This window comes from Crotalus tigris, unplaced genomic scaffold (genome assembly GCF_016545835.1).
Source record: "Crotalus tigris isolate CLP2741 ecotype Arizona unplaced genomic scaffold, ASM1654583v1 scf7180000024292.1016931, whole genome shotgun sequence".
In the NCBI taxonomy this organism is placed as follows: Eukaryota; Metazoa; Chordata; class Lepidosauria; order Squamata; family Viperidae; genus Crotalus; species Crotalus tigris.
In genome coordinates this window covers 221768-249745 of record NW_024100465.1, presented here as the reverse complement: position 1 = coordinate 249745, position 27978 = coordinate 221768, and the positions used below count along the sequence as shown (strand labels likewise).

General features: G+C 37.9%; 1 protein-coding gene across 19 annotated transcripts in view; it reads right to left on the bottom strand.

The window, feature by feature from the left end:
• Positions 1-27978, bottom strand: part of KIAA1217 (KIAA1217 ortholog) — a 250943-nt gene that overhangs the window by 49915 nt on the left and 173050 nt on the right. Inside the window, exon 1 of one of the 19 annotated variants that reach the window (XM_039324063.1) lies at positions 2102-2506. The exons of 17 other annotated variants lie outside the window; for them this stretch is intronic. Coding sequence is in view for 1 of the 2 variants with exons in the window: in XM_039324062.1 (XP_039179996.1) it covers positions 1205-1210 (6 nt within the window). In the remaining variant the exon portion in view is untranslated. Of the gene's footprint in view, positions 1-1204; positions 2012-2101; positions 2507-27978 lie in introns of those variants that run through there. One more of the 19 variants, XM_039324062.1, reaches the window with a different exon arrangement.

The following is a 27978-nucleotide window of genomic DNA, read 5'->3' as shown; positions in this document are numbered from 1 at the left end:
GAATCTCCTTTTGGAGTAAGTTTTCAGCAGAATAAGTCAATTCAATACCGTATGACTTCCATTTAGGTATGTGCTGAATATCTGGGTTCATATCAAGTCAGTTTAGTCCACTAACCTCTTCCAGCTATCATGCACTCATGTAATTCCCCAGTAGCATTCTGTGGCAAAATCTCAAACTTCTTTGAGAAGAATCTCTGCGCCTTCTATTATTTCTGGATATTTGTATGTGTGATTTACAAATATTATTGACATGTTTTATTTAATAAGAATAGTATTATATTCAAATTAAGTGTGCAAATTAAGCACACTGTTCTGATGTTAAATCCCCAAAACACCCATCTCACTAGAATGCTGCATTGTGATCTTACTTAGCAAAATAACTTTCCACAATTTTAATACACAGAGAGGATGTTCTCCCACTGGGTAGCAATCACAAGATTTTCTGCCCTGCTACCAAAACACAGGATTGCAACCTCTTCCTTCCCCATCCATAAGTGTGTTTTTATCCTGATGTCAATACCCATGCCAGAATATACAATTATAGTTCCTATTACACTCCTTTCCACAGCCAGAGCCTATAAAGGACTCTTCTGGCCAAAGGTCAAAGTGAAGTTTTGTAGCCTTAAGCACAGCAACTGTACTTACTGCATCAACACAAAAATAAGCATGAAATAAGGTGTGGTAGCAGGATATGAAGTATTTTAAACAAACACTGAGCAATACACTCAAGCTTCTCAAGTTAATTGTGATGTGCAAATAAGCATTTCAGGCTTTCCTACAAATCGTACTATACAGACCCCATCTATCTACTGCAAGTACAGCTCATAAAGGATCCATGGCTACACCTAACTCCTTCAAAAGTGCCAATGTAAGGGACTATTACATGTATTATCACCTTCACTCGCTTTCAACTGTTTATTTCTTCTTAGATCTACATTTCTAAAAACAATATATTTATTAAAAATCAACAAAAATCAATACTTCAAATTAATTATGTTAGCATTAGAAAGTGAGAGTTTTCAGGAATAGCCCACTTATATATAATTCCCTCTTCTCTGACTTACATTCAGTTTCTGAACAATCTGTTAAATCCTCTTTGCACTGAATGGCAGTCTGCTTTTACTAATTGGACTAAAATGTTGCTTTGATTCACATAAATGCCCAGAAAAGAAAGGACTTTTGGATTGTCAATTATAACACCTACCTGCATTGCACCAACCTTGCCAAAGTGTATTATGTGTTATCTGCAACACATCTGCTAGGAAACAGGCCAGTTTGGATGTCCTTACTTTTAACATAATACATAGCTAAACACAATTATATGGTGAGTTATCAACTACTGGTCAGGCAGAAAATTGTTCCTTTAAGAAGTTCATCTTGTAGGAAATAATAATATTCTGATGACCAAGATATCTACATCCCAATTCTATCCAGATGAATATTCGTCTTGGCATAACTAGCCACAGCCTTTGCACACACAAGCATACACAAAGTTCAAACACCTTCCCATTTTTGTTTTATGTTATACATATACAGTATTCTATAATACATCCACACATTTATACAGTACTTCATTTATTACAGTTTAGATATTTCATTAGTCCATTGCCATATGTGCTTTTATGTATCCCTTATCCCCTCAGAGGTTTATTTTCGAAAAATAAACCTGCTTTTCACATCAGTTTTTACATTTCTTAACACATACGCATTTAGCAACTCTATCAAACTTATTATGCCAGAAGGAAATACAATCACCAATTTGTCTTTAAATTGCAACAACTTCATTATATACTGAAATCTAAGCAAATGTAGTGTCTCTCAATTGTCTTTAAACAACAATAAATTGGAGTAGCCTTCTGTTAATTATAGATCTACCCATATGCCACCTTGCTTCTTCCATCCAGTATTCTTTTGAAGCACAAACCTTTTAGATCAACTTTTCTCAAACCCTTTTATTAGCTCTTTCTTTTATTAAATATTGTTGAAAAAATATTGAAAAGCATACTGAGCTTACTCCAAACTGCCAATGTATTTTTTCTCCCAAGCTTTTCTTCTGTGCCAAAAAAAGAAAAGAAAAAGAAAACAAAATAAATCCACTTACATTAAAATAAGCAAGTCTTTTTGGTAGACCAGACAATCACTAAACTGTGCCCCACATGTTGCAATGTTTTGCTTTTCAATCTATAAAATCTCCATCTAGATTATAGAATGACAAATGTTCCTACGTTCATCTTCTTGAGAACTATTGGTATCAAAAAAGCTTCTCATGGTCTGAAGACTGCCCTGCTCGCTTCACTCAGTCCTTCAAACAGCACAGCACCAGTAGCTCAAAGTACTTTTCTCCCACAACAAACATCTCAGTTTCTCCTCCTCTTGCAAATTAGTCACTAAATAACACCCTTTGGCATGTCATCCAGTCAGAAGCCCTGCAACATTCCAAATTGCACATTGGCTCCCTGAGTAAAGCACGCACATGAAAAACACAGAACATGGCAATTTGTAAAGAATACAGTCTTCCAAAGAAAGAGAGAGGAAATAAACAACAACTACAAGACATTTCCAACTCTCTCACACCCTTTCTCTCTCTCTCCCTCTCCCTCTCTCTCTTTCTCCCCCTCCCACCTCTGAAAATCCATAAGAAGTGTCCTTACAATAATTGCACAACAAAAAATTTTCTTACTGTTCACATTTCAATAAACTCAAACAGCTAACAAAATTCACAGTCTATTCCAAAAAAAGAAATCCAAATACGCCTACTTCATATGCAGCCCAGATGAACAGGGAAAAAAGCCTGCCCTTTTAACTGCACTAGGAGAAATAAGAGACTTGTCTACTAATTAACTTGTTACCTTAGCTGCTTTACCCGGCTGAACTTTGGGAGTCATCATAAATCAATACCACTCCTATCTGCAGAACGTTACATACAGTATGCAACTAGATTGGGTTGCTGTAGAAGAGGTAGAAAACAATACCTTCTTGGTATCACCTTCTTGGTTATCTATGGGTATTTCTTGGTATCACCTTCTTGGTTATCTATGGGTACTAATGAAGACAAAGATACTTGCTTCAGGTCTGCTTTCTTATCCCAGGGCCCACCAGATGTGCTGAACATCAGATTTCATCCTTCCCTGCCTGTAGGGGCATGGATTATGAGTTGGGGATTTTAATCCCATAGGAGAAAGTTGCTGTAATGGGAGACACACCCACTGGAAAACCCATTTGGATGTCAATCGGTCCCACACTATGGCTAATTAGTGTAATTAAGTAATAAATTTTAAGTCAATGATCCTACCATACTCCTGGCAAGAAAGACACCGAGGCAATCAAAGTACAGGCAGCATCAGCTTTTACTTGAGGAATCGTTAGCATGCAAGGCAAACAGGCAAAGTTTCCCATGGCTAAACAAAGTTTGCGCTGGGAGCAACTGCCTCCCAGCGCTCCTTAAACAGTCTCGTGCAACCAGCCCCACCCTCCACCCATCTAACCAGCATCCGGCCAGAAATATAATATATGGCCGGCGGCAAACCCCACTGGCCTTTTGCCCACTCGCCCCTGTGTCTCTGTCCCAACCGGCTTCCACTCGCTTGTTACAGCCAGCTCCAGCATTCCCAGCATTTCCTGGCCAGGGCACGCCCACCACTAGTTCTGCAGGCTGTCGGCAGACCTGCGCAGCCCCCAAATTCATCCGACACTCCAGCCGCCTATCAGCTGTTCGGCGGCCCGGAAAAAAATGCCGAAGACGCTGGCAGTCCATTTGTGAGTTACCGGTGTGGGGGACGTCGCTGAGGTGCCGGGTGTACGCCCACCCCCTTTTCGAGCCACTGCCGCCATTGTCAGCTGCCTGGGGCCCCATACTTGCTGCTGACATCCTCTCCCTGCGCGCCATCCTATCCTTACCTCCCCTATATGTGTCGAGCCCAGAGGGCTTGACATTTTACTTACTTCATTTAGGACTGCTTGAATGACAGCACTGAAAGGAGAGATTTATGAATGTTTTTCACACTTATGATCATTGTGGCATCCCCACAGTCATGTGATCAAAATTCAGATGCTTGACAAGTGGCTCATTATTTGTGACAGTTGCAGTGTCCCAGGGTCATGTGGTCACCTTTTCTGACCTTCTGATAAGTAAAGTCAGTGAGGAAGCCAGATTCATTTAATAGTCAAGTCACTAACTTAATAACTACAGTGATTCACTCAACAACTATGGCAAGAAAGATTGTAAAATGGGACAAAATTAACTTAACAACTGTCTCACTTAACAATTTTGGGTCAGTTCTACCTGTAGTCCTCTCTCTGTGTGTGTATGAGTGTGCCTACATGCAGGCAGGCAGGCTGGCTGGGGAATTCTGTAAATTGAAGTCTACCCATCTTAAAGATGCCAAGGTTGAGAAACATTGAAGTAGGAGCACAGACTTCCTTCCTACATTCCCCCCCCCCCAACAATAACTGTAAAATAGGATTTGGTTGAAAAAGAATTACTCTTGGTCCTATTCCAACATCTTAACCATTACATCGTGGTGATGACTATTTTTTCTCATTGATACCTTTAATTCCTGGGTTATTCCTATAGATTTTTTTTTTAATCACTGCAGAGCATTAGTCCAAACAAGGCTGAAAAACATTAACTGGTTTAAAAGATGATTACCAGTAATCAAAAGAAAGAGTCACTGAAGCAGTAGGAGTGAGCTTAAATGGACTCCAGAAGATGGTAGAGGACAGGAAGACCTGAAGGAACATTGTCCATGGGGTCGCGATGGATCGGATATGACTTCACAACTAACAACAACAATCAAAAGAATAATTCCTTGTAAACACAAAAAGTTCTTCAGACTCCAACAGGCACAGGGAGCCCAGTGCTTTTCTTCAGATAAAGTTACAGCATAACCCTACAATTGTGCTCTAGGAAAAGAAAAAGCTTGGCTTCAGTTTGAGAGTGGCAAGAATTTCTATAGGGGGGAATGGGAGGTTAAATGGCACAACTATGCTGGGAAAGAATTATCCCATTAGTGGCTATATTAGTTTCATCTGCAGCCTCAGAATATTGTGTATTTATGCATGGGGGCAAAGGTAAAACTTTAACTAGGCTGGTAAGGGATGCCATCCAATATTTTGAGGCAAATATGAAACCTTTCTGTAAACTTTCAACAGACAGGACTGATTTGCATTATATAGTTCTTTCTTTTTTTGTCTTCCTTTAACTGGGGAGGGCACCCATTTTTGTTCTTACCAAAACTCTGTGAGATAATACCTGTTCCAAAAATCCCAGGCTGAATGTCATGGCATAGTAGAAATTTGAATTTGGGTCTCCCTGGTATCAGTCCAACTCTGAAATAAGACTGCCAAGTATTATTAGGTGCTCATGCTTGTAGTGCTGATTAGGATTCATTTGGTCTCTTAACAGGAAAAACTGTAGAGCAGATTCAGTCAATATGTCAAACTTCAATTTTCACAGGGAAAGGAACACCAGGAACGACTTCTTGCTCTTCTTAGGATAATGTAACCTCCATCCAAGTGTGTAATTAACTTTTCACTGTCTTCCAACTGCAGGACATCGTTGAGTCTCAAGGAGTCTTCTACAATTTCAACTACATATGTCATTAGGTTTTGGTGCTCTTTGAAAATTTTGTGCATGTGTGTATGTACATACATACACACTTAATATAAACATACATACATACATATCAATAAAAATATAGAAAAACAAACACCAGGATAAAAATAAACTAGACCGTTTAATATAAACAATCTTGTAAGTAAAAGAGTTACTGAGCTTTCGTCGGCCAGACTGCCGATGTCATCAGAGTTGGAATGCTAGGTGATTAGGGAGCTAGACTATATAGCTGCCTGGCTTCTCAAGCGCGTCATCGGCCCATTGATTTTGTTAATCTGCAATGTGCTAAGTTGATTCATATCCGGCAGCCTGTTGGTGGACCCAATGGTTGTGTTCAGATCCTCCATTGTTTTTCTAGCATGCATGAGGGTACCTGGGGGGCAGCTGTCAAGCTGTCTCTGCTCCTTATCTCTCTCCCCTCTCAATCTGCATTTCAAATGCCCTGTAGGGCTGTCATCCTCCCCTAAGGCCATCGTTGTTTTGCCCGTAGCTCCCTCTCCCCAATCCTGCGAAGAGCAGCTGTTCGGATGTTCCTGTTCCCTATGCTCCCCCTTTTGTCTCTCTTTCGGAGCCGCTTCCCCGCATCTGTTTCCAACACTTGATCTTGACACATTGTTAGTTTGTCGTCTCCTCCCGTAGCAGCCATTGCCGCCTCACCTGTAGCCCTGTTGCTCCAATCTTGCTAGTTGCTATCTTGTTGTGGTGTCCCCTGGCCCCCTCCCCTTTTGCCAGTTCACTGTCCTCCCTAGGGATTGCAGCTTCCCCATTTGTAAAGCCATGGTCCTGCTTTTGCACCATGCGGGGTGGCCATCTGCTCCGTTGATTGCAACGTTGTCTCTCCCACCTTCTGAGAGTCTGGTACGCTGGTAGGAGGTCTTGTTTATTTTTATCCTGGTGTTCGTTTTTCTATATTTTTATTGATATGTGTATGCCCAGGATTCACATTTTTAGTGTCATTAAGGACACACACACATACACACACACATATTTATTTATTTAATTTTATTTATATGCTGCCCAATCCCAAAGGACTCAGGGCGGCGTACAAAATTAAAACAATCATATACATACATACATACATACATATTGATTGATTGGAAGTCCTTTGAGTCATGAGGGGTAACCTTTGAGCTAACCTGTACCAGATGAGTGTCTCCAAATCTGACCTCTGCATAAATATGTCAGATTTGATTATTGGTTTGAATCACTAAGATATTTTTTCTCTGACTTCTATGGTTGCTCCAAATGCCTTTGCCTCAGTATCAACTGTGCAGATGAGTCTCTCTCTCTCTCTCTCTCTCTCTCTCTCTCTCTCTCTCTCTCTCTCTGTGTGTGTGTGTGTGTGTGTGTGTGTGTCTGTGTCTCTGTGTGTGTGTGTGATGTTGTGCAGAGACGTGGTAGGGACAACTGCAGCTATAATAGATTATTCTGCACCCTCTCAGAACATTGGCTCCCCCCCCCGACAAAGATATCCAGACTATTTCTCTGCTTGCTCAGTTAGTATTTTGCCAATCCCAAACAAACACCATATGTACTTATGTGTAACGTGTTGCCTGTGACCATTTGTATTTAACCCTTCTGAGGAAGAACTAAGTCTGTTTAAATGTCTGCAGCAAAATTCTTAAAATACTTGAGTATGAGCAGTCCTCTTGATGTCCAGGAGAATGTCATGGTCACTATTCTTCATAAAAGTGTATGCATTTATTTAGAAGATGCATATGGCCTGTACATATGTGAACTCTGCATGGCTAACAAAAATAATCATAATACAACAACCTAGGCACAGAAAACTGTATTGTAGGTAGCACATTTATGTTGGGCTTATCTAGCATTCTTTTTACCACTCTGGGATAGAAATGTGTAGTTGAGCAACATCAACATATTAGTGATACAACACTGCTGACAGATGACCTCATATGGGGGTTCATATGGAAGTTAAATAGGAAAAAAAGAGAGAGCCCTTGGGCACCCCACATAGAATGGGCCTAGAACTTCATGCATCCTCCTTATTGATACTGACTAGAACCAGCTATTCTACAACCCCTAAGCAGGTTCAGAATGATATACTAATGGTTATCAAAGCCACTAAGAGATCCAAAAGAACAAGGAGGAAGATGCTGTCATAATCTCAAGCACTCCAAAGATCATTTATAAGTCCAACCAATGTTGTTTTGGCACTATAAACTGGCCTGAACTCTGACAGAAAAAGGTCTAATAATCCACTTTCTCCATCTTCAAATTGTGGTTGAGAAATGCGGTCTGTCTTATAAGCCTAAACTCAATAATCTTCATAAATATAATGCAAAATACTTCCAGGAATTAATAGAATTCTTCATGCAAAATTTACAATTTGGCCCTAATTAAATTTAGACCCATCTCTTGAAATATTATGATTTTGGAAAAAATTGGGGCTAATAACCTACTCAATTCAGAAAGCTGGAAAATATGGAACAGACTTATAATATTAGTTCCGAATATACATAATTTATCTCTTCTCTTCCAAATTTCGACACCGCCACTAATAAATACCTATATAAATTGGCTTTGTTCTGGCAACTTATTCTTTTCTCACTGCAGACAGATCATAGCTAGCCCAATGCACCCTATTCCTTCAAGAATAATTGGGTGTCTATTAAAATGTAAGAATGTGAATTGCATAGAAATATAGAATAAGCATTGCAGCAGCATGAAATCATTTTCTAAAAGATTCACTGGTTGAATATGTAATGGCTTTGATGAAAGTACTAAGCAGCTCAGAAAGACTATTTTCTTCTGGGGGAGGGAGTTATTCAGAATCAATGGAAGCACAGTATTCAATCAAATACCATGATTACTGAAAATGATAAGAGCCTGAAGGGTCTCCATTTGGGGCCAATCACTGTCAGGTTGAATAAAGGCTGTTAACTCAATGTGAAGCATACTTTAACTGGGCCTAGGTGCCTTAAGGCCAATGAGGATGGAAATTCAAGCTTGCCATTCAGAACTATATTTATGCAATTTCTAGAATGAATCATGTTGCATTCATCTGCTTTAAGCTTCTGTTTGGATAACAGTTATATACATAATGCATGAGTTGATCACTGTCATGGTTGCAATTTAATCTCATAGTTCCAATAATATATATATACTGCTCAAGCATCATCCCCCATTTTAATTACTTTATCAGGAGCCCTCAAGCTCTAACAAGCTCTGCGATATCTAAAGCATAATTAATTATTATTAAGTAGTTTTGTATACACTAAAAGTTTTTTCCCTCTAACTTGACATATATTTTCAGAGTAGAAGTAAAAGAGACCATTCAGAAGAACGGATCCACTAACCAGAGAATAGGAAAACTTCAATACAAATGGGATTAAAATGGAATAGAACTTCATATGGTGGTCTGTCCTAATTCCAGGCCTTTTTTTCTCATAGAAAAAAAAACCTCACGTGTGAGTTCCAGCACCTTTTTTTTTTTTTTTTTTTAGAAAAAAAGCACTGCCTAATTCTCTACAATCACATTAGGGCTGTGCTATATTTTGTATCCATAGGTGAACTTTGGAGTAACTACATACTTTGTGTCTGTCAGAAACTTCATTAAATAGTCACACCATCTCCAGAACACATTTGTAATAAAGAGACATGGACAACACACATTGTGACACTTCACTGCAAAATACTTTGTAGCACTCCACTGAGGTCCTTTAACTCAGGCACCTATTTGCCCTGGACTATCATGTTAGCCCAGAAGACACAACCTTTTTCAAAAGGGGATAAGAGGTATGGCATATGCTTCTCTGCCCGCTTCAAAGCATTTTTGGTCTTTGGACCCAAGGAGCATAACTCAATTTCACAAACATCTTCAGTAGTCAGATATCTAATGCAGAGCATGGGGTTCTCCACCAGCATTCCCATCTCTCAACTCTTCTGAATCCAAAATAAAATACACCTAAGATTAATCCAGGCTGTTTAAATTATTTTCAGATCTATATTTAGAAATCAAGACTATAAGCATGGCTACATCCAGAAGCCCAAAGTCTGCAGAGAGCTGCAATCAACTAGCACATGCCCTTTCTGGCCAGTATCTAAACACTGGAAACTATGAACCAATCAGGGCTCACTGGTGAGTGTGAACATCATATGTCTCACTCCATTCTGCTCAAATCAATGCCTAAAAACACAACCAAATAATAAAAATAATTTGCTTGTCCTTCACTGCCATTTGGTACTGCTTTCCAAACTCACAGTGGTGTTAGTAGTGGCCATTCTGCCTTTTGTTTCTTCATCTATGAGTTTTATTGTTCCTGTTGGTTCTGTAACATTAATGATTAAGAGAATTTTCAAGTAATATGAAATCTGAATTAATTTGTTCCATGTGCAATCATACATCATCAGTTCTTCTGTGGTGGCACAGTGGTTAGAATGCAGTACTGCCGGCTACTTCTGCTGACTGCCAGCTGACAGCTGACAGCAGTTTGGCAGTTCGATTCTCACTGAGGATTCTTCTGAGGTCAGTAAAATGAGGATGCAGATTGTTGGGGGCAATATACTGACCTTTTAAACCACTTAGAGAGGGCTATAAAGCACTATGAAGCAGTATATAAATCTAAGTGCTATCGCTATTGCTATCATACAATGTTCAAGCAAAGAATACAACAGAGATTGTATTTGTAGCAATTCCCTTCATAACTTAGATTATGCTGCCTGTTGTGTTTGAAATCAATCAAAATGGATACTTACCCCATTGATTTTGTTTTACATTTACATTTAATTTCTTTGTTTTTTTCTTTAGTCTTACAAGAGGAAGCACAAGGAGGGGAAACTAGAGATGGAATCACTGTTCTGATTTTGAACTTAAAATATTACATTAAAGATTACATAGCAAGACAAGTGAGGATTAAAGTATGTCCTATTCTTCTGCAATGTGCTTTATATGGGGCTGCCCTTTGAAAATCTTTTGGAAGCTTCAGTTGCCCATGCAACTATATGTACATCAAAATTTGCTGATACTTTGGGAGTGCCATCACCTTCTAATTAGCCTCATAGTATCTTTCAATACTTATGTCAACCAAGAGGAAACAGCAGCTGGCCAATTACAGAATTTTAAAGTCTTTTTGGGTGTTATAAACTTGCTAATACATGTTGCAAATCACATTTTTTTTAGACTTTATCAAAGATGAAAGGAAGAATATAGTTAAGATTAAATATACATATATGGTGAAAATAAAGCACATAAGTGAAATAGTGTACACTATTAGAACTTTTTAGACAGTAAATTTAAAAACAGGAAGTGAATATTCCACATAATAATTTAACAATGTAAGCATAAATCCTTCTATAAAATTTAAAAAGCTTGAGCATTAATCACAGATAGCCAAGAATAATTAAATATAAGCAATAATAATTATTAATGTAAGTCTGAGATCAGCATTCATTCATTGCAGGAATTGGATTTTGCATTTGTTTTTAAGTTCAGTTGGGAGATTCAATTGGGAAAAGCAGATTCAGATTCACAGCCATAAGAGTTGTGTTTTACTGCCCATGATTGAAGCCATAAAATTCCACAAACTAAGAGTCCAAATATAAGGTAAGGAGCAAGAGTGACAGGAATGCAAGTCTAGAATTGCAAGGTTGTTTCTAATGAAAGGGCAAGGCCCTGCAGATTGCTTTTATACAGCTTTAATGTTGATGTGAATTGATTGTTGCTCTCTCATTTCACAGAGTTACGCAAATTTCCTTTGCTCACTGCTGATGGGTATTCTTGGGTGAGGTGTCTTGCCAAGGTCTGACCCCTCATGATCCGAATCAGATTTCAACTGCCCCCAACTCTGTCTCTTCTGGAATGGCAGCAGGTGTCTGACTTCTAATTCTACAGACTCAAATTTGTTTTAGATTTTCCCTGTCAGCCTCAGACAAGATCATAAGCATCCAAGGTGATAATTTTCACCTTTAAATCCTTTCATGACTCAGGATCTGGGTACCTAGGAAAATTCTCTGTACTGAATCTATGGGCCCAGTATGAACAGGAAAAAAAGGATTTGCTAAAGGTCCATTTCTCGAAGAAAATCCAGCCATAGAGATTCATACATGTGGAGATTTAGTTTACTCCAGGGAGCGGCACCAACATGATATATTGGTTGGTATTAGATGATTTTTATTCTATATTATAACACTCTGTAAGTTGCTTAGAGTTTATAGGAATTTAGCAACACAGAAACTGAAGTAAATAAATAAAAACTGTTGAATAAAACACACTTTAAATAACATTTTCCCTTTTGTTTTCTATCTTTATGAAGCAAGTCAGTAGCGATTTGCTCAATGAAAAATTCTCTCTGTAGTGTTAAATACTGTCACCCTTTTCTTTCTTTTCTCTAATTGCAGGACAAAAAGTTAGTCTGGAGAGAAATCCACACTGAAGCAGTTGTTTATGATGAAAACTAGCTTACTGAATGGTTTTGGAGGCTGCTTTGTTCTGAACACTTCGGAGACGAAGAATAAATGAAAGCAGTAATGTGGATCATGAATTGCCACCTTCTCTTAAAAAGAAGATTATGGTAGATGCCATTGTTATCCATGTCTCTTTGAAAGAAGAGTCCCTATACCAGACATGTCAAACACAAGACCCGGGGGCTGGATGCGGCCCGTGAAGTGGTTTCATGTGGCCCGTGAAGCCGTCCTGGAAACAGTGAGGGAATGGCCCCCACTGCCTTGGCCCTGGCCCAGGCCGGCTGGGAGCCAATGTACAATTTTGTGGTGGCCATCTATGCTGAAACACATTCAGTCTTAGTTCCACAAGGCCATCTAGAAACAGCGAGGAACCAGCCCCTGCCGCGTTGGCCCCTCCCCCTGGGTGCATGCTGGGGAGGTGTCACCCTTTGTGAGGAATGAAGAAATGCACCATGCCTTGGCACTTGCTCCAGTCCCACCCCCTTTTGCCAGAGACCCTCAGATCTGTCCCACTCCTGCCCAGGCCCCCACAGGCACCCTTGACGCGAACGATGTAGAGTTGGCCATGCCCACCAAGTAGGCCACACCCATTCCATCCATGCCCACCCAGTAGGCCACAACCACCCTGGCCACACCCACCCAGCCCCCCAAGGGCAACCGCAATGAAATTGAGTTTGACACCCCTGCCCTATACCAGTGGTGGCGAACCTATGGCACACGTGCCACCACCACCACCAGCAGATCCATCAGGCCGCCACTGCTGAAGCAGCTGACTAGCAAGCTCGAGTAGAGGTGGTAGAGCAGTAGTCACCAACCATTGTTGATTGGTGGATTGGAAGAAAAAGGAGGGGGAAGCATTTTACATGCATGCATGCATGCACGGGGCCGCGAGGACACACATGCTGCAAATGGGGCAGAGCTAGTGCCTGCATGATACTCACTAGCCCTGCCCTGTTCTTGCATGGTTCAGCGCCTTGTTATCTGTACCCTGCGGTGTGGCGGCGACTGTTTTTGCACTTTGCAGCACAGTGGCCCATTTTTGCGTGCCAGAGGTGGCACTCAGAGGCGCCTCTCTGCCCCCCCCCAGTGCACTACAATGCTGATGCAGCCCTGGCACTTTGCAATAAATAAGTGGGTTTGGGGTTGCAGTTTGGGCACTCGGTCTCTACCACTGCCCTATACTGTTCGGCAGGGAAATGAAATAATAAAAATTGATACAGCATGTATTCATTCTATGTTGGGTAAGTATAGGGAATAAAAATTCTATAAGTTGCTAAAACATCTGGATCTTTTTTGCAAGATTTTCATGCACCCTTAACTCGTTCCTTAATAGAGGGCACACTAGATATGCAGATCTACCTGACCTGGCAACAAAATTCCAGACCAGTGTTTTTTAACAATAGCAACTTTAATATGTGTGGACTTCAACTCCTAGAATTCCCCAGCCAGTATCTTCTGGGAGTTGAAGTCAACATATGCTCACTGGGGAATTCTGGGAGCTGAAGCTGATACATATTACAGTTACTGAGATTGAGAAAAACTGGTCTAGATCATCTCTTGACACTAGGAAAGAGGTTTCTGTATTTTTTGCTTCCACCTTGCGATTATTTGGTTTTTGGTAGCAAAGATATGATATTTCTAAGGTAAAGTAGTTAAGGCAGGGAAAACTGATTGAAGAAAGTAAGCAGAGAAAGCTTTAAAAATAGGGATTTTTTTTTTTACTTTGCACTATTTACTTTTTGCTTTAGCCTCTCTGCCACTCCATTGTAATCGTAGCAAATTTCAAAAAGCCAAAGGACCCACTTTAGCTAAAGAGGGAACATATCCTTGTATCTGGAATGATTTCAAAGCAATATTTCAGAACAATGTGATTCAGACTCTTTCTGAAGGAGGAATTATCTTGAGATCTCTACTTCGACATTAGATTAACCATAATTTAGTGAAATTGAAGTATAGGCTTTTATAAATATATAGGTAGGAAAAAAAGCTTTCTTCATAAACCATAGCTTCCAAAAGCAGAAGTTAGTTAAAAACAGAAATCAACATTCTCAAACTATCTTTAGGGTTCTGCCAGAAGAAGGGGGGAGGGGAAAATGTAAAAACTCAAGTTTGTTAAAACTTGTGGGGTCCTTGATGCTCTCTGAGCTTGCTTATTTTCTTGCAGATGTTTCATTACCCAAACTAGGTAGCATCATCAGTGCTAGCATGTTATTTAGTTTGGTTAATAAAACATCTTCAAGAAAACAACCAAGCTCAGAGAGAACTAAGGACCCGTCATTTTTATCCTGAGTTACAAATATTCTCCTTTATTGTTAAGACTTTTCATACAATGCTAATTTATAATTATTAAATAACAATTTCAATCAAATTCTTTTGCTATGTTTATTTGTCCTGCATTTTTCTATTTTTTGAAATATTGACTTCAACATGTCACCCAAAAACCAAGTTACAAATTGGGTTATAATTGGAGAACTGTCTGAATGCACACTGCTTCTGGAAGTCCGTTCTAGGCCTCGGAGGCCCAGGCCTGCATTCATGCAGAGAACCATTTGTTCAGGTATTTGAATCCCACCACTGGTTATAATCTATATAATACTATTAAATTTATTTTCCCCATGTAGTTCTATAGCTAGCTAAAACAGTATCTGATACATCGGAAACAATTATTTAGTAGAAGCACAAAAATCTGAACATATAATGTTAATGGATTTAGTATTAGACAGGAAAAATCCAAGTTGAGAATCTCCACCTAATCAAGTGACTCCAAATATGTTGAACAGCCACAGATTATTGAGAAGAAAGGAATAGAAGGGACAGAGTACAGAAGAAATAGAACAGGATAACTTGGAAGATGATCACAGTTGGCTACTAAAACCTGTGAAGAGATACACAGGTAAATAATAATTACATTGCAAATAACCCATTCCATAAGGAGAGAGAGAAGCAATAGCATTAGTTAAAAAATTGCAGTAGCTGGAAAAGAAATAGGAGGAAATGGCTGAACACTGTGCTTCTGAAACTTATAAGGATATTCAGATGTGGCTCATCTTCTTGGAAACAGTGGCTAGCCATAAATAATGGTCAAATACTGGTGTAAAGCATCAGGTTCTACATTTAGGCAAGAAAAACCAAATGCACAAGTACAGCATAGGTGGCACCATGCTCAATAGTAGTAACTGTGAGAGGGACCTCAGAGTCCTAGTAGACAATCACCTAAATATGAGCCAGCAGTGTGCTGCAGCTGCCAAAAAAGCCATAACAGTTCTAGGCTGCATTAACAGAGGGACAGAATCAAGATCATGTGAAGTATTAATACCACTTTACAATGCCTTGGTAAGGCCACACTTGGAATACTGCATCCAGTTTTGGTCACCGCAATGTAAAAAAGATGATGAGACTCTAGAAAGAGTACAGAGAAGAGCAACAAAGATGATTAGGGGACTGGAGGCTAAAACATATAAGGAACGGTTGCTAGAATTGGGTATGTCTAGTTTAACAAAGAGAAGGACAAGGGGGGACATGATAGCAGTATTCCAATATCTCAGGGGCTGCCATAAAGAAGAGGGAATCAAGCTATTTTCCAAAGCACTTGAAGGCAGGACAAGAAGCAACGGGTAGAAACTAAGCAAGGAGAGAAGCAAACTAGAACTAAGGAAAAACTTCCTGACAGTTAGAACAATTAACCAGTAGAACAACCTGCCTCCAGAAGCAGTAAATGCTCCAACACTGGAAGTTTTTAAGAAGAGACTGGACAGCCATTTGTCCGAAATGGTATAGGGTTTCCTGCCTGAGCAGGGGGTTGGACTAGATGACCTCTAAGATCCCTTCCAACTTTTTAAAATAATAATAATAATTATTATTATTATTATTATTATTATTATTATTATTATTATTATAATATATGTATAAGTGGAAAAACAGAGATAAGATGGTCAACTGAGGCTTAAAGTATGAGCTGCTGCAACACTAACAGGCAGATTTTGAAATTCAGTGATTTCCTGAATGTCAACCAAATTTTTTGAATAAAAAAAAACCTTCTGGAACACGATGGAGAGGATGATTTTGGAAAACCTTATACTTTTCCAACAGTTTCAAACACCAAGAATCCAAAAAGAACACCCCTCCATCACCACCTTTCCCTCCATTTATGTTGGGAAGAGATATTGATGATAGCAGATCAGGGTTTTTTTTCCTATCTTTGCTTCATTAATTTGGACTCTAAATACACTAATGTTACCTAACCTGTGCCTCCTGGATCTGTGGCCATTAGGGAGTAGTAGCCACTATGTATTTGAGGACACTTCCCCCTTGATAAAGAATGAATTACCTTTGCCAGGATAGTGAATAGGCACTTGATGTCATTCCATGAGATAAAGCCAAACCATATAATACTATTATTTTAAAAGTGTGATGCTATTAAAGTAGTACTTGACCCAGGGAGAAAAAAAAATTGTGTGCTACTGAACTGTAAGCTGCACATGAATTAATAGTAAAACATTCCAAACATGACCTGCTTAATAAAACTTACACTGGTCCAATAGGCTTGATTTCTGAAAAAAAATCTCAGCAGAAACTAAGCTAACTAAAGAAAAGTCACTAGCTGGGAAAAAGCTAAAATGAAGCACAAGTTGCATCTAATCAGAAAGATATGTTGATGGAAAGGCAGAAAAGAAAAGATGGAATGAAGAAGAGCAGCATGAGCAAAAAGCATGGAGTGAAACTATACCCAAATTTTAAAGAAAGTATGGAGATAGCCACAATTGCATAGGCCATCCTAAGTGTGCTCCTAACACGCCTCAGCATTATGAATTCAACAGGAATTTTATCAAACCATTCAGCCCACATTTAGTCTAATGTGAGCTCAGTGTTCTTTAAGCAACATAAAGTTAATTTGCCTGATTGCAATTATATTCTGGAGACTGGGACTTTTTTTGATTTACTTATCTTCTTTTACAGATTTATATGGCTGTCAGCTAAAAAATAAATGTCACAGTCAACACAGGGCAGAAATCCAAACCAGACTCCACTAATATCCTGTCCCTAAAGCCTGAGTGAAGAGCCAGTTTTTTAAGCAAACAGAATCAGGGGAAGGTTATTAAAGTATCCCTGATCAAAATACAGAGACAAAACTTTATGTAGCAATTATAATTAATCAGTTTGCAGTACCTGAAAGTTTCTGAGATAGTGATAAAAGTTTTATGATTCAAGAATAAAGAAAAAACTGTCTGGGTAAAGTAAAAAATATTTTTAATTGTATTTTACTTTAAAACAGGAAACTTTTAGTGGAGGAACAATAGGGAGCAAAGCATATAACCCTCTTTAGCATTTGGTTTAGGGAAAATAAAAGTGAGTTTGTTTTGCCCCATTTTTCCGTACTAGGTACCTGAGTAACTTATACCCTGGGAAATATTTCTTTTGAAGGATAAAAGTGGACCAAAGAGAAAGGCTAAATATTCCTCTCCAGGTTGGCGTAACTTTAGGCAAAGTGAGGTAATTTCCTCGTGTGACAGATCAGTGATGGGATGGCAAAGGCTGAACCCAACTTGCCTGCTACAAGTCAGAAGCAGATCTACACCCCATTCTTCCCCCAGGTCCTTAGTGTAGATGCTGACTAAGCTACTTTCATCCAACCATATGCCTCATATCTCACATGTAATTACTTTTCAAATGGAAAATGTAGGGATTAATTGCAAAACAATAATTCATAAAATGTTGGACAGTATCTATGATATGTATACTAGCCACTATAATAAACCAAGAAGGAGAAAAAAGCAAATCAAAACAAAGCCAACAAATCTTGGTGTCAATCCGCTTTCCAAAGCCACTTTCTGTTTTAATGTCTGTATATGCTGATAATTCAAAACAAAGAATGTGAACAATGTTCTATGGTAAGATATGTCTGTATCTGTACAATGAGAGAAGAATTTAATTAATCAGACAAATAAGGCTTCCGTGGTCATTGATTAAGTGTGCATAAGAGTGCATGTTTACTGAATGAGAACACTTCAAAAAAATCTTGAATGCATTCCAGTCTCAGTCATGTTTACATCACCCAAAAGACAACTTTCAGTGACTTTATTCTTAGTTAAAGCCAGATGATTGCATTTACAGGAAATCAAGAATACCTGAATAGTTGTAGTCATATTCAGATAGATGTTATTTCTAGAAAAGGTGCAACTCACACTTCCATAGAAAAACACAACAGAACACACAACTGCATCCACAAGTCAATTTTTTCCCCTCTTCTTGCTGTCCTAACAGCACTACTTTCAAGAGCTTTTCTTTGCCCCCATCAGAGAAAGAACTTAATTCCAATATGGAATTTTGTAAACACATCAATTGTTACATGCATAAATAGACAGTGAATAAGTCCAGATATTAGAATGACAGCAAGTTTCCCAAACTTCTAGTTCTTTTTGAAAGTAATCTTGCGTTGGGCCTGCATATCTTGTAGTGCAGAAAAGAGTACAAAAATCTTCAGGGGCAGTTTGAAGTTGCTGCTGAGAATTTGAGGTGCTCATCTGTGTGTCTTTTGGGGTGATGGCAGCAGCAGGCTTATGTGTTTTATTTATCTTTTTATGAAACTGGTTTATTTCCTAAGAGGAAAAATGAGCAGTTGAATTCTCTAGCCCCATGCCTCTATACTTTATTGTCAGGAAATGGAACTATAGAATTTCTTCCTTGTCTCTGGCCTGTTAAGTTACAGACCAATGCAAATCTCTTACCTACTGGATCTGTGAGGACAACCCAAGTCAAATATCCTCTGGGAATAGGTGATAACCATTCAACCACTACCCTAAAACAAAACATGGACTCAGAGTCCAGTTTCCAACAGTGATGGTTTCAGACCTCCAGTTTTTTATCCTGAAGGTTCCGCTATCAATTACAGTTGCATTCTAAACACAACTTAACATGTATTTAGAATATGTTAGAATATCAACATGTCCTCCTACCTAAAGTTTTTTTTTTTTACTTTAACCTTCCTTAACAAGAGAAAAGTATGAAAGGGAATGAATCAAAGTCAAGAAAAAGTACCACTGTATCTGTTAGATGGGGGAACAGGGGTTGCCATAACTTATATGTAACTATTAGAGAAATGATAATATCTTCAATAATTCCTAATAGCTCTTTGGTCACTCCAACAGACAACAGAAAAAAAGGGCATATATAGCTAAAAATCAAATAGGATCTGATGAAAAATACTGGAATTAAAAGTGATTCAGGTTCTGAAAAATCTAAAGATACCTGTACTGCAATAGCATTTGCACTATTAATATAACATAAATAATAACTGCGGAAATTTTACTAAACACTTAAAAAACCACCCAACCAACCCAGACAAACATTGGTCTGTGAATATTTACTATGGTAAGTTAAGATGGAGGAAGAGAGGAGGAGGGCGAGCTGTAATAAAATCACCCACAGTGTGGAAATCTACAGTTAAACTCTCCATGTTGTGCAATAATTGGAAGTTTTAATGTTTACATTTACAAATGACTAAACAAAATACATAACTAAACTTGACATATCCCATTGGGATTGCTTACAGGGATTGGTGGAAATTATTGTGTGCCTAAGAAAGCTTAATAGAGAGCAATGGTATTCTTAAATGTTCAATCTCAGTGCTGAGTTGGGGGAACATATGGGCAGCACATGTGGATGCAATATAATTTTTTTCCAATTCGAAATGTTGAAACAGATGTTCTACATGCACTTGTGGCTAAATCCATGTAAAACTGTTAATCCGGCTCTGATTATTAACTGGAAAACCTCAAATGTTTTGAAGTACATAGATTCAACTTTCTGACATTGATGTGCATCCAATGAATTAAAAAGCGAAAGAAAGAGCTATTTTGCCCATTTTTCTATTCCTCATGACCTATCCAGGTGTTCTTGCAAAATTGAAGCTTCTTCTAGACTAAAGGAATATTGGAGAAATGATAAAGGGAAAACATTCTCCATGTTCTTCCTATCAAGCTTAGAGATAAAGCATGTACAATTCAGTACACAGTAAACCTATTTTCTTCTCAAGACATGCATTTCTAAACATTCTTAATTTGCATTTTCAAAAACATTTGGCAATTTTTAAGCCAAAATGTATATTGAAAATCTGGAATCCAATGAAAGATTAATTACAATTTGTACATGAGTCCAAGATAGCTACCCTCAGTTTGATATCCTTCATTCATACCTTCTAATTCTGAAGGCTGCAACCTCCACCCATCTGGGAAGGTGACACGTTGGAGAAGGCTCTTCTAAAAGATGCAGCCCAAGGCAGGCCACAATGGAATGCCTAACATAAAAATCCCATAAGCCTCACTTACACGGATGCTGCTTTGGTCAACTATTTCCATCTCTATCAGACAAGACAATTCTTTTGTCACAAATGCTGGTGTGTGTTAATTGGGCAGACTCTTCTACTAAAATTCTAGTCTCATTGACTCCACACTACCATAAATGAATTTTTTTTCATATTTGCATTTCTTTCAAATGCCTTGAAGATAGAGATGATTGTGACAACATCCCATTAAAATAAAGCTGAGAAAAAAATATACTGGAAAAAATTTGAGAAAAAATATATTGGGATTTTGCAACCTTTTTCTAGTTGACCATTGATGTCAGACATGTACACCAGCGGAAGAGTGTAACAATAGTCTCATGGTACAGCACATCTTCATAATCATGGGCTTGAAAGAGGAACACTGCTCTCCTTGCTCTGTTTTGTCCCCTTGACTCTCAACTGCAATAAACATCTTTTTTGACCTCTATCTCATTCTGGAACGTTCCTTTCCCATTCTACTTGTGTTAACAATTTGAGGAGGTCTCATATTTGCCCACTGCTGATCTTTACTGATCTTCCGTTCCCCCTTCCACTCTGTTACTCCCTTTCTTTTTCCATTCCTTTGGCCTGACATGAAGAAAACTTGTTTTCAGTGAAAACAGCTTCTTTGGCATGTTAAAGAAAGTCTGTTTGTGGTGTAGGAAGCCCCAATGCCCTTCTGGGTTCAGCTGCACTGAAGCTAAATCACTCACTGCACTCAAACATGTTTAAGAAACAAAAACAAGACATTTTGGTCTGGGGTTTTTATAAGCCACAAATACCTCATGGTAATTGGCTAACCATGAGAGCAATTTAGTTCAAAGTACAGTATATGTGTGCTATCTCCCCAGCACCAGTCTGCATAATTCTGCCCCTGGCTGGCCAAGCAAGTAGCAGGATTGGGTCATCCTTGCCTGCATTCATTTTGCATCTATTTTTAATCTTTTTGGAGGGCTTTATTTTTGTTTCACTAAGAAAAATTAAGGCAAAATTCTCCAAACAATTTATATATATTTGAACAACTATTTTAAAATGTTGCCTTTTCTTTTCCTTCAGTTTTCCAAAAAATTGAGAAGATAATGCAAGCACCGCAAACTTTACTTGCCATGCTACCACACACAGTTGGATGATCAATATGAACAACTACTGTATTACACACATACAAAGCATATTTCAAGTTTCTTTAAAAAGGCACAATTATGTAATTATATTTTCAGATTGATAATATCCTGTTTTGTCTAATCTACATCTAAGTCTTTCAGCCTACAAGCCATTAGTTGCCTTGAAACAAGCACATCAAAACTGTTGCTGATTGTATTTCGATTTTCTTTCTTTTTAAAATATCTGAAAGGTTGAAGAGACCTCTGGAGACAGGCAGAAATTACTGCTTCATCCAAGTGTCTACTTTTAGCTTTTCTGACACCGTTCCCTTTTGGCAAGATGAGGGAGAAATCAAAACTAATCAGAAGGTTATTGTCCATTTGGAACTGCTGCAGCAAATTATCTGGACGGTAGGTTACTCTGGGAGTCCACTGTTCTCTCCATGTAGATGTTTTCATCAAGCTGGACCAAGACAGCCAGAAGGTAAAGAAAGTTGGACTGCTTTTCCCATTTCAAATACTGAAGCAGCCTGGATTAACTGTGGTTACCATCACTGACACTGTTATTTTCAAAGTTCTTTCAGCCAACTAAATTATAGTTTGTATCATATAATGATATAACAACCCTGTGGTGGTCTGAACAATGCCACTGGATTGGATTGGATTGAGTATCCCTGTTTTGACCATGAAGCTTACTGTATGAAACAGTTGACTTTCTTTCAAGTTAATCTATCACAGAGAATCAAGAGAATAAAAATGAGGAATGACTTCAGGTATGCTGCTTTGAATTCTTACAGTAAAGTTTCTCTCACTTTTGACTCCTGGAGACTTAATGAATATACATACCCATGAAGTTTTTGAGAACTGTATAGAAGTCATTTCTCTCCACCTCAGTTGTCTTTTCTACTTCTAGCCTATAATTTGGGATATTTTCATGGTCTCCCTCCTAGTACTAGTATTCCCACAGCTTTCTGGAGATCAGGTAAGGGAGGGGCTTTGGGACTACATCCCAAGGTGGGTTATAAGCAGCTCTCAGACTACAGGTTACAGATGCCACCTTTATTTGTGTTTTAAAGAAGAAATCACTGACTGGAAGAAGAATTATAGTAATTCCTTTCTTGGATAATCAGAACTGAGTGGCTTGGGGTTCTTTTTGCATCTGAGATTGACCTCACCTCCAAAACTAATTTATATTTATGAGCAAAATAAATGGAATAACATCAATAAGCAGGGGAGTAAAAAAGTAAAAGGTAGTGCATAAATAGTATCGTGAAGTCATGAAATAAGTAAATGACTGCTATTGGCAGTCCTCATTCAGTGACCACTTGTTCAGCAACTATTCAAAATTATGACAGCATCGAATGAGGGGATTTACAACAGTTCCTCATAGCTGCAGCTGTTGCAGCATCCCTCAGTCATGTGACTGCAATTTGTACACTTGGCAACTGGCTCGAAAGTATGACACTGGAGCATCCTGTGGTCATTCAATTGCCACTGCTGGCTTCTGACAAGTAAAGTCAGTGGAGAAGCTGGCAGATGGTCACATATGGCAGTCATATGCCTATAGGACATTGTGACCACATGAGATTCACATAACAACAATTGGAACTGCTGCAACTGCCATCGTAGATTGGAGAGATCAGATGACATTGTGTTTGCATCCACATCGCTAATCCCAATTACCATCATTAAACAAGAACGGCCTGTACAATATGCACACTCAAAACCAAATAGATAAGTTGATAATAAAAATGACTGAGACAAAATATGCTTAATGACCCAAATATCTCAATACAAGTGCGCAAAATGCCATCTTGGAAACTGCATTTTGCATACAGGAACCAAAATTAAAGCATGGACCAGAGGTGACAAACTAGTTTAAAGAGGCTCAGGACAAGCTATATGTCATTCATAGACCTATTACCCAATAAGAGAAAAGTGATTGGGGGCTCAAGAAGAATGGTTCAAAATATAAGTCCTTCCAGCATATGCCACCAAAGATAGTTGTCTCAGTTTGTCAACTGTGGTATTAGCATGCTGACAGTCTACGCTGAACACTGACTGGCCAAATGTTGTTGGTGTCCTGTAAGTAATAATTCTTCTTTCAAGAATAATTTCTTAGCATTTTGAACCAAAAGTTCAAAAATGATCCTTAGTCTCTAAGCTTCTTTGGTGGACATGATCTATTCACAAGATCAGGGCAAAGTGCCTAAAGATGCAATCAAGTAATGCTGCTTTCACTGCACATACTCAAGCCAGGAATCAAAATTTAATTTCTTCATGTGTACTTTCACTGTGTGAAGGTAGACTGTGTATTAGCTGTATAACAACATGTCTGGAATCTTCTAAAGAGTATTAATTATAAAAATGGACACATTTGTGTGCAAGATGGCCTTTCTTGCATTTGTATTGAGGTCTTTGGGGCATTAAGCATCTTCCCTCTCAGTCATTTTTATTACCAACTTATCTATTTGGTTTTGAGTGTGCATATTATACAGGTATATATGGCCTTCAGCAAAGATCTTTGAATGCACGTATCTCAAGCATTAAGGGCTCAGAAGAGACTAATTAATGTTTTTTTCAGAGAAAAAAAATTAAGAACATAAGAAGTAAAAAACAACAAACCCACAAAAACTCCTGACACCCCAAAGGCAATACCCACCACCATCCATATTCAACTGTATTGGGCTCCACCTTCTCTTTATAACATGTTTGCCACCTTTTCAAGGTCTCCCATTTGTTCTTTACATTATGTTACCAAGAGCTTTTCTGTATGTTTCAACATTGCTTGAGTTGCATACCGCTTTGAGAGCTCATTAGGTACGGAAAGATCAATTTCTTGAGGTCAAAAAGTGGAATTCTCCCCCCCCCCCTCACCCCAAGAGAAGTACAACTGATCTAAGCATTCTGGCTATTCAAAATGACTTTGAAGAGCCACTTGTTCCAAATTTGTTTTTAGCTGGACTATGTTATTTTTGGTTTGTGGGCTAAGCCTTAGATTACTGAATGTTCTCTGTGGCTTAATTAATTGCAGAGACTGCATGGCTGAACTTTTTGAGATTTTATGAGCTACTATTTTAAATGACAGTCTTTCACTGAAATGATGTGCTATGGATTTATGTCTTGTATAAGAAAGGGGGTACTTACCTGATGCAATCCCCATAGGCTCACATCCAGATTTATTTTCTGGGGATTTTTATATTTAAGGTCCTATAGATTTGCCAATAATTTTATCTAAATTAAATGAGAATCTCCTAACTATCTAAAGATATGGTATCAGGAAGGCAGCACTCAACGTATTACATGGCCTTTCATTGGTAGCCCCTGACATGTGGTCTTTCAGATGCTTCTGAATTTCAACTCGCAATAACACTAGCTTCCATGACCATTAACAAAGAATGGCAGAAGACATTCTTCAGCAATGATCAGAGAGCCAAGTGTTCTTCAAGATACTTTAAATCTTTGCACTGGTTTATTATTACTATTAGTTTCTAAGGCTATGCAGTACCCCAGGGTTGAGTGTGAACACACTTTCACGGCACAAACACAGCATCCATCTAAGTGCTCTAGCAGATGCACATTCCCTAGAACCAGATTGTTGTTACTGCAACTATACAATCCCCAAAAGAAGGGTTGCTAGTAAAGGCACTGTACATAGGAACAACATAAAGCACCTTTTGAAGATGAGAACTAAACTTTGCAGAACTCCAGTATTTTTAATATAGTTAAATTGATAAGAGTGCAGTTTAAAACCCATTTGTATACCAGACAGGAATGACAATGAACGGGTAGCTCAGAAGTGTTATTTATAAATAAATAAACAAATAAATAAATGCAACTAAATTATTTAAATAAAATAAACAAATAAGGAACACATAGTGAAAGTGAAGATATATTTCTCCTGAATTTTACTATGAAAAAATATATTCTGTAAACTTATCCAACTCTTTGGCTATTAGTGTTATCAAAAAATATCTTGATTTAATAATACCTCAGTTTCTGCAAAATAAATGGATATGAATGAATGAGCAAAATAGAATAAAATGTGGTGGATCGTTCTGTGATCAACAAAGCTTAATCAAAAGGGATGAACTACAGAGTTTATGTACATAACTGAAGTCCTAAGTTCTCCACAGCTTCTATTGTTCACTATTGTGACTACCACATAATATATTAACTTTGTATAAAATACTGATATTTGTAGAAATGTGTATAAATATGTATTCAAAAATAGTTTTGAAGTGAACTGTGATAAAGGTTAAAAAGAGGAAAAGACTGATCCATTTCTATTTGTTTTTTTCAAGCTTAATAACCAGAGGCAGGCAAATCTGCCCAGGAAAAAACTGAAAAACAAGGCCTGCCATAGAAGGACTTTCCATCTATTTCACCTTTCATGCAGACAGGTGTACAGAACAATATATAAAATGTGAGTTTGAGATTTGTTGTTCAGATGCCAACAAATGACCTATCTTTGTGACTCTTTTTCTGATAGCATTACAAAAGGAATGTTAATAAAACTTTTAATTGTATTAGTTTAAGAAATAGTACACATGCTTCTACCATCAAGATTTTTATCTCTTTTCAATTTTAAACTGCAATAGGGTCTTGAATCTTTTTAGTCTAGTGGGCACATTTGAAAATCTGATACATTGAAGGCGTTTTTCAAGAATAACGATTATGGGACTTTCCTCCCAATTCACAAAGTAATAGCCATGGGAGGCATAACCAATTTACTGGCTGCTTCCTCTTGCTCCCCCTACTTCATAATGCTTCCTACTAGCTTATCTTTGTCTTTTCCTGAACCATTCCAAACAAAATACTGTTCTAATCAACTATCATTTTTTATTTTCTATGAAAACTGATTGGATGTATTTGCAATCATAGGCATTATTTGGAAAGAGTTATTGCTGCTGCTTCACAGTAGGACATCTTCCTTTTAACATCATCAGCATTTTTTAAAATGCTATTTCTCAAATAGGAAGAAACATGGTAGTTACTGTATGTATCTACTGGCACGCTGGCACTGACAGCACTGTTTTCTTCTCAGATATCACTGTATTTATGTCCCGCTACCCTATATTTTAAGGGTAACAAATCTGATCTTGTCATGAAAAAATCTTGATGCTTTGTCAAAATTTCTTAATAGTAGTTACGTGGCAACTGTCTATTCACGTTTCAATAATCAGAATAATATTTTCCCTTTGTTTTCTCAGTTTAAAGAAATTTTCCAGCAGTGTATCTTTCTAAAATCAGAGAGAATGGATTCAAGAGCAATTCCCAAAGGAATGTGTTTTGTAATGTTGACATGATACTCCCAAATACTCACTTCAATGTACTCAATGAGCAAAAGAGTTGTTTTTTTTAAAGATCTGTCTCCGGCAGATTTCCATATGCAGGTTGCTGTTATGAAGGTTCCCTGCTTACAAGCAAAACTCTATAAACAATTTAGCTTGTGTATTAAAAAAAGAGACATAAAGTATCTAGGACTGCTAGATACTATAATCTGCTAGCTTCTAACATTCTAACATACTAACTATATACTAACATGTGAATGCTAGTATATAGTTAGTATGTTAGAATGTTAGAAGCTAGTATTAAAATACACAAAATTTAATTATGTTAAGAAGGGACAGTAAGTGTTTGAATGAGATATTTTCAGAGAGATCAGGATTGGATGCTTTGAAATCTAACTGAAAAGAGGAATGGGGTAGAAAATATAATATACTGGACGATTATATAACAAAAGCTATTTCTTTTATTAGTACATTTTCTCACCCAACATATGAACTCTGATCTAAGAATTCCTTCATAAACAAGCTGTTTTTTATTCATTTTTTTCTTCATTGCTTGAGACAAACTATTGGGGAACTGATGATCTCCAACCTGTAAGTCCCGTGATTTTATAAAATACTAACCACAACCATCCATTCTCTTGGCTAAAGATCTCAGAGGAAGCTATTCCAAAATATGCAATTATAAAAAATATTAACTTTTTTCAGCCCCACAGAGACAGCACATCAGACTTCTGATTTCTTTTTTTTAGAAAAAGAAATAAGAGGGAAAGAAAATCACATTAGTAACTGATCTTGCAAATCAAAATAAATCCATGCTCGCCTGGCACTCCAATGTACTAACTCAGCATTTGGGATGGGGGTGGGTTAGTTGTTCTTTGGCTCCATACTTTGCCAAGCTAAAAAGCAGCTTGCAGTTTATTAAAACAAGAATAAGGAGGAACACAAGCTTTTCAGTGTGGAATGGCATTATCAAGCATTTTATATTATAAAAATATGGAACAAATAGAAAAATGAAAACTTGCACCCAACTTTTTTTGACCTTTTGTATAGCTACCGCCAAATTTTATAGTTAAAATAAGAACCCTGTAGTTCATTCCTATCCCCCTCCCACATTCCCCATTTCATTAAAAGAAAATAAATAGCCCAGGGCTACCAATAGTTTATACCTGTGATAGACATATAGATAATCCTCAAGTTCTAACCATTCATTTAGCAACTGTCTGA